The sequence below is a fragment of the Cydia pomonella genome, chromosome 16, assembly GCF_033807575.1.
Source record: "Cydia pomonella isolate Wapato2018A chromosome 16, ilCydPomo1, whole genome shotgun sequence".
Taxonomy (NCBI): Eukaryota; Metazoa; Arthropoda; class Insecta; order Lepidoptera; family Tortricidae; genus Cydia; species Cydia pomonella.
Genome location: NC_084718.1, coordinates 19635905 through 19644089, shown reverse-complemented (window position 1 = coordinate 19644089; position 8185 = coordinate 19635905). Strand labels below are relative to the sequence as shown.

The 8185-nt window shown below is 35.7% G+C and overlaps 1 protein-coding gene across 1 annotated transcript; it reads right to left on the bottom strand.

Moving 5' to 3' along the window:
* Positions 1–1228: 1228 nt before the first annotated feature.
* On the bottom strand, positions 1229–6322 carry LOC133526505 (uncharacterized). The gene is made up of 4 exons (XM_061863172.1): positions 5729–6322; positions 4886–5046; positions 3628–3897; positions 1229–2077 (listed from the first exon to the last, which is right to left on the bottom strand). The coding sequence occupies exons 1-4, from the start codon at positions 5793–5795 to the stop codon at positions 1820–1822; spliced, it is 756 nt and encodes a 251-aa protein (XP_061719156.1). The 5' UTR covers positions 5796–6322; the 3' UTR covers positions 1229–1819.
* Between the last annotated feature and the right edge of the window lie 1863 nt (positions 6323–8185).

Here is an 8185-nt window from a genome sequence, read left to right as displayed (position 1 = left end):
TACTTAAAAAGTTAAGTATTGGGTATATGGTAACAACTGATAACAAAATTCTAATCAAATAGATAAATCAGTTCTACATTGAAGTGATACATTATATCCTTGTTATAATTTTTAATATACTTAATACCACATTCAAAAATAACAGGGGATCGATATTTGAATATCACCAACTGATTATATCACCCTACCGATAACATCAGCGGATTACTCCATTCCACTGGTCTAATTGGAATCATTGATAGTTAGGCGGAACAGAGCATTCCGCTGATCTCACTGGTGTTAAAATAGATTGGGTTAATAATAATTATTCACTTCGGTAATATTCAAATATCAATAATTTCAAATACAGTATACGACTACCACTGTATTTAAATATACACTATAATATTTGCCACGTCATGTACAGTTCTAATTTCAATGCTTTATTTTGATCACATTGGGTGTCGGGTTGATAAGTCTGCGATAATTACTTAGTACTAGTAGGTACATTACAGCACATGACAGAATAAAAATGCCTAGTTATACTTATATCGTAAAAATAGAGTTTCTCATTAGTGTATAATATACAGGCGGCCAAAAAAGAACTAGATTCCCGTTGGCTGTAAGGTTTTGGGACCCAACCATCCTCCCTAGATGGTTTTGGAACTTCTCAGATTGATTTGTGTTTTGGATTTTTGCATGGCGATTAAGCGGCGGCGGTGGGTAATGGCCCCTTACAGCCAACGGGAATCTAGTTCTTTTTTGGCCGCCTGTATAGTCTACTCCTAACGCCTACGATGCTTAATCTGCATGGCTTGAAAATGCCTTACTCCTGATATGGGAGAAAGGCGGCCATTATTAAGAATTAAATGTATATTCAGTAGACAGAGAATCACCGTTTTTCAAGCCAGGCAGAGGAAGGCATCGTAGGCAATGTTGCACGAATTGACGGTAAGAATAAAATGTACATACAATAATAAACGTACTTTGGCGTATTATTCATACAGGAGATCTTAGAACAATTTTTGTCCTATTATTAGATGTTACTGACTTAGTATTTGGAATATATTATGAATAAATTGTGTCATAATTACAAAATAATATATTATCAGTCAGTTCTACATCATAGCAATAAAGCCTCTCATCAAAAAACAAAGTCTTGAATAAACTGAATTCAAAAATAATGGTTTTATTTTCAAACATTACATAAATACACTCAATTAAACCAAACATTGGTAAGAGGCCATCACATATATATTTTAAGTAATAACCATATTTTTAGAGTACTTAGTTCCTTTTATAGAAACCCAACTAACTTGGTAAAGAGGGTGAGATGATAAGGTTAGAGATTGTCTTATTTTTCGTTCAGTATTATCAGTTACTGTTTTTTTAATTCCAAATTCGAAGATCTCATCTAGACCAGTTAAAAAGGTTTCATTTAATTGTAACTAATGCTCGATTGCCAAAGTTTTGCATGGATTTTTTCTGTTACTAGACACATTTGCAGCCAATTTCGATAAACGATGTTTGGCTTCATAACGCATTAACCATATTGACACTAAAGGACCGAACTTCTGTAACATATCATTATAATGCGTTAAAAAATGAAATTTAGGAGTTGAAAGTCTTTTTACTGTACGTTAGATATAATTGATGGTGTTCTGTAACTAAAGACTGTAGTAAATCACAATTATCTTTGTGAACGGCATTAGATGTAACTATATCAATTATTTTCCTTAACACTATGTATAACTCCCAGATGTAATCACTGCATGGAATAAAATCACCTACGAGTAGCCCAAAGTATCTCAAGAAGCACAATATTTCAGACGCAGACATTTTAATTGTGTTGTTTTTTAAATTGTCCAATGTTATTATCATAGGTTATATTCTCCTTTGGAAAAATGTTTCTAATTTTATTAGCGATACTAAGAAGCGTCTCATGTGTTACCCTCACATCAGGGTCTTCTAACAATAGATCTTCCACGATAATATTGCAAAGCTTCCTTCTGCTATTGCTTGACAACATTCCTTCTTCTTTGTGTAAATTCAGCAAGCTTCTACCCTTTGCAGATTTATTTAATATGTCCAGCAGTGCCTGTAACCAAATTTATTGCAGTGTTGAAGTTGGCTCGAAGTTAATTTGTGTTATTTTCAAGTTACAGGTACATAATAAGGCGTTGCTGCCATAAAAAATCATTTAGAAATAGACTTTATTGACAACCGACAATGATGTACAGTCATTTTCAAGTCAAAGGTACATAATAAGGCGTTGTTGCCATAAAAAGTCATTTATAAATAGACTTTATTGACAACCGACAATGATGTACAGTCATTTTCAAGTCAAAGGTACATAATAATGCGTTGTTGCCATAAAAAGTCATTTATAAATAGACTTTATTGACAACCGACAATGATGTACAGTCATTTTCAAGTCAAAAGTACATAATAAGCCGTTGTTGCCATAAAAAGTCATACATAAATAGACTTTATTGACAACCGACAATGATGTACAGTCATTTTCAAGTCAAAAGTACATAATAAGCCGTTGTTGCCATAAAAAGTCATACATAAATAGACTTTATTGACAACCGACAATGATGTACAGTCATTTTCAAGTCAAAAGTACATAATAAGCCGTTGTTGCTATAAAAAGTCATACATAAATAGACTTTATTGACAACCGACAATGATGTACAGTCAGCATCAAATATATTGTAAGAGCTAGAGTAGCCAAATAGTTCGTCACACCATACAAAATATATGGTGTGACGAACTATTTGATCACTTTATATAAAGGGTGTGCTTTAGGTTATCATACTGGCGCCGCAACCGGATGTGGCAACGGTGTGTAAGCGTGACAGCGCTATCTCGTTCGCACACCGTCACCGCATGCGGAAACTGCAGCAGTGTGTAAACCGCGTTAATCGATCACCAAATAAATAGATCTGCAACAAAATTGTACCACCAGAAGTCGGTTCTGGTGTTTACCGACCGCTGCCGCGGCACGCACGCTTTGTTCTCAGTTAACCTAACACACTTCTCCTCGCCTCGTTTCGCACGTCGTCGCACGTATCTTGAGTCTGTGAAAACTATTTTCTTTTTTTTTTGTATTTTTACAGGTTTTTTATTATTATTATTTGGTGATAGATCTACTATTCTGGTTATACAAATCTAGTGATTGAAGTTTTAATTTGGGTGCAAATATCCATTAGTTAGGCGTTTCAGATTTGGTGACCGTTTCAATTAAAATGGTCACAGATATATTTGTTGTAGGCAGATATTATAATTAGGGGATACAAATTAGGTGGCAAATCTAAACTTTGGTGACAGAAAATGTAGTTGCCTATGGTAAATACCGGGTGAAATCTAAAATGTTATACAAGATAATAAAACCTAATCCCATTAATGATTTTGAACAACTTTTACTATGGGATCAACTTTGTAAGTAAAAAAAATTGAACAGTTTCATAGAAAAGGTCAAGAATAAGAAAGGTATGAGAAAGTTTTATTTATTGTAAATTTACAAAGTTGACCCCATAGTAAAGTTGTTAAAAATTATGAATATATTCAGGTTTGATTATCTTGAAACACGTTTTAGATTTCACCCAGCACAACTATATGTTTGAGAAACTTAAAAAATCTTACTTGTCGTTTAAGCTTTGGAGTATATGTTATTAACACATTTGTTGAGCTGCTGCCAGAAGGGGATACATTTTGAATAGTGTACACCTCACTTGTCAACTGTTCGATTTCGTTGGTAAGGTCCTTTACTGGTGGTAGATTAATTGATGTGTTGACGCTACTGTCAGAAGGGGATCCATCTTGACTGCTTTGGAAGTTGGTAATATTCTTTATTGGTGGTACGTTTCTGTGTTTCTCATTCAACACATCGACATTAATGTCCGATTTGCTCCCCTAAAAAAACACAAGTTAATTAGCCCCTTGTATAAAAAACATATTTACATGAACCCTTTCATACCTAACCGTAATGTACCTAGGGAACTCACGGATCTTAGGTCGTTTTGTATAAAGATAGCATTGTTACGTTCATAAAATAATTCCAAGAGTCTTAGATCTATAAAGTTTAAAAAAAATTCACCACTCCACCTCGGAACGTTCTTTATCCCTTAGAAAGCGGAGGAGAAAAACGCATTTTATCCGCATGATGTGGGGAAAGTAAGTTTTGACTTGTTTCTTTACATTATCTGATAGGATGGACTTTAAAGAGATGATTTTGAATTATATAATTTTGAAAGCATGAATTTGGCTTAAATTTTTAATATTTTATAACTTGTATTTTTCGCAGTGGCGTGGTGAAAAATGTTGTATTATTACTAGGCAGTAAAATTTGTTCCTGAGTTATAGTTGTTTTCTATGTATTTAAGTATTTATTTAGGCATATCTATCTATTATAGTAATAAGTGCTGGTGGCCTGGCGGTAAGACATCAAACTTTCAATCTGGAGGTCTTGGGTTCAAACCCCGACTCGTACCAATGAGTTTTCATTTGATATTTACCAGTCGCTTTTCAGTGACGGAAAACATCGTGAGGAAACCTGACCTAATCCCAACAAGTCCTAGTTTCCTGTCTGGGTTGGACGATCAGATGGCAGTCACTTTCGTAAAAATAGTGCCTACACCAATTATTGGGATTAGGTTGCCGAGCGGACCCCAGGCTCAATAGAACTATGGCAAAAGTCCGAGACAAACGCTAATTGGCCTCCGTGGGGTGAGGTAATTCAGATTGGGGCGGGCATAGCCTGGCCATTCTGTATGAAATACTATTATTTATTCTGTGCTGTGGGACTAGGTCTGTTTGTGTAAGACTGTCCCATAATAATTATTTATTTCAATAATGCAACGTCATATTATTAAATTATCTAAATATTGAAACAGATAGGTACCTGACTGAGACTAAGAGAGAAATCATCATCATCATCATTTGATATTTGTTTCCAAATATTTAAGTTGCTTATGAATGTGGCTCTGTCTCCAATTGGTTTAATCAGTTCTTGTATCATTCCCTGATCCAATATGTTGAATGTTTTGAGGGTGATCTTATTTTCTGTAAATACAAACAAAACTTAACCCTTTCTTTCTATTAAGCTTTTGGAAAGTACTTGAATATAAATAAATATATACATAAGGAAAACTGACACATGTGGACGAAAACTACCCTACCTCTGCAACGGCAACGGTGCCGATGCGGTAGATTTGACAAGGTGCTGGGAATATTACTTACTACCCAGTAGGACTAGTAGGAGGCATATTATTATACCTACTAGCTTTTGCCCACGACTTAATCTACGTGGAATAAGTCATTTCTAATACAAACTTCCACCCCCTTAAATCACGATTTCTGGAATAAAAACTATCCTATTTCCTTCCCCGGGACTCTAACTATCTCCATACCAAATGTCATCTAAATCGGTTCAGCGTTAAAGCGTGAAGTAACAGACAAACAGACACACTGGGCCATATTATAACTTTAAAACATGTTTAGACACGACAAACAACTGAATCAGAAATATCAGAACTTGCTTGAAAATTATTCACATGTAACTCCAATAGGTACATACAACCTCAATATCGGTTGATTGATTTTTGTTCCGTGTTGGAGTATGTTTGAGATAGATTGTGTTTTTAATGTATTGTCTATGTAGGCATTTTAAAATTAGAATACGGCACAAAAGAAAAAAATGTACAGATAATACATTTGAATATAAAAAAATGGAAACAAGACTTACGTTTGAATATCTCGTAGTATTCTGACAGACCCCACTCATGCAATATTTGCGCGATGTCTTCGTCCATTTTCAGTAAGACACAAGTTTTTCTTTTGTTATTTTCACTGCAAAGTAAATCTATAACTGCCTGTCACTACTTTTGCGCGGGCGACGTAAGTACGATTGGTCACGATCAGCGCCATACTGTTTGAAACCGCCCCGCGCGCCTCCCGCGCCCCTCCGCTCTCCCAGACGCAACGATCCGTATTGTAATAACACTAATAACAACAATAGTATAATGTAACTTACTTTGAGTATTGTTGGTGTAAACATTTAGATACTATTCCTTACAAGCTTTCAAGTTACTAGAATTGAACATTGCCCGTTACAAACGAATTGAAATCGCTACCACATCAAAATAGTTGGTCGTACAATAAAATTAGTAAAGGGAACGTTAAATTAGTTAGCAGAACAAATTTCCGCTTACTACACATTCTTGTAGTATCGTATTTTTATATAGCTGCGACAACGATGGGAATTGTAAAGACGACGATTCTATTGTAACTATCCCTTGAGTATTGTTGATATAACATTTAGATCTTAACCTTTACAAGCTTTCAAGTTACTAGAATTGAACATTGCCCGTTACAAACGAATTGTAATCGCACCAAATCCAATGGTTGGCTGAACAGAAAAAAATGTTAGGAGAACGCAAAATTTGTTACAAGAACAAATTCCCATTTACTATACATTCTGGTAGTATTGTAAAAAATATTTTTTTCCGTGCACTTTTCTCGGTCCTGTGCGACCTCTCGCCAATTGTCGACTCGAAGCTCGCGCAGATCCGCCTCCACCATGTCGCTCCAGCGATACCTAGGGCGTCCGATAGGACGTCTTCCTGCTAAGCGACCCAGGTACGCTCTTAAGTAAAATTTTCGTTTATATTAATATCGATTTTCGCAAAATGACTCATGGTTTTAAAGTATAGATGTCATACAGGGTGTCCCCAATCATGGGGCTTTAAATGCAGGACAGCAGTGGCTGCATGGTTCCATTTTTATCACTTGTCACTATGCCCGTCACTTTCGCACTTACATACTTGTTAGAACGTGACAGGCATGGTGACAAATGATAAAGAGCCGACCATCTTAGCCCTACTGGAGTGTACTCGCTACACTGAGTAACTTTTATTATAGGACTAACACTGAAATCGTGGAAAAAAAATTGGCTTCTTCATACATTTTGGTTGATCAGATGTCGATGTTTTCGATGGAAAAGTCAAAAAAATATCTATTTCAGGGTTGGTCCCATAGTAAAAGTAGCTCCATTTAGCGAGTAGAACCGAGTCCTGAATTTAAAGCCCCAATGGTGGGAGACATACTGTATACTATACAGAAAGTGACCAGACCCTCCACCCGGTTGCCTTAATAAGACAAAAATAAAATTTTAATTCGATTTAATTTATTTTAATTCGTGTTTTTAATTTAATTTAATAAATATTTTAATTTAATTTAATTAATTGACATGAAAATATTTTAATTGTTTGTTGTTTTGTGTTTTGTATATGGATCTTGTCCGAAATAAATGCCTCTGCCTATGTCTTTTTATTTTTATTTTAAAATAACACAAATCAAAATAATTAATAAAATAAGTTGATTTGTGCCCCACCATAATGTCCATAATTTATATCTCCAAAAACATCAGCTAAATTTTTTCAGCAGATTTACAACATTTTTAAACTATCTGGGCGTGTTTGACCCGTCACTGGGTTATTTATCGCGGCACAGGTTATTTACGGGGTCATCGGACTGAAATGGGGGTTTTAATGGGAGGAGTGATGAAACCTGTGTTGATATATATAGGAGAACCACATCAGTCGGGTGACTGGACTGGAAATGATAGAAATAGGTACACATTTTATTAGATATTAGAGTCAGACCAAGATAACTCTGCAATGATTTTGATAGCACTCGCAGTGCAAGTGTTATTTTAAACGTCATACTTTTTTAAAACAATGACGTACCTATATAGAGTGTGTATTTTTGATATAATCGCAAACTTGAACTAGACGTGTTTTTTTTTACTTAAGTCTTAATACGTAATACGTGGGTCGACCTTTGTTCCGCTTTAAGGACTGCGTAAAGCGCGACATGGTTGCGTTTAATATCAATTGCGACTCATGGGAAGAGCTCGCAACAAACCGCGTTGAGTGGAGGAACAGCCTTTTAAGAGGTCGCGAATCCCATGATAGGTCCTGGTTTCAAGACTTGGCCCGAAAACGGGCATTAAAACAGATGTGAGATGAGGGTCGCGTCGGTGCGGACCCTCAGTTTATTTGCCATAAATGTGGGCGATTATGCCGTTCAAGAATCGGCTTGTATAGCCACGAGCGGCGCTGTCGCTAGATCATAGATGCTGCTTGAATCATCTGTAAAGACGTACCAGGCCTAATGATGATGATGATTCGGTATATCATAT

Excerpts from the sequence above, each read along its gene's own strand:
- LOC133526505 (XM_061863172.1), bottom strand. The coding sequence starts at position 5,795 with ATGGACGAAGACATCGCGCAAATATTGCATGAGTGGGGTCTGTCAGAA. Across the intron at positions 3,898-4,885 it reads TCTCTCTTAGTCTCAGTCAG|GGGAGCAAATCGGACATTAA; the intron begins GTACCTATCTGT and ends GTGTTTTTTTAG. Across the intron at positions 2,078-3,627 it reads CTCCAAAGCTTAAACGACAA|GCACTGCTGGACATATTAAA; the intron begins GTAAGATTTTTT and ends ATTTGGTTACAG.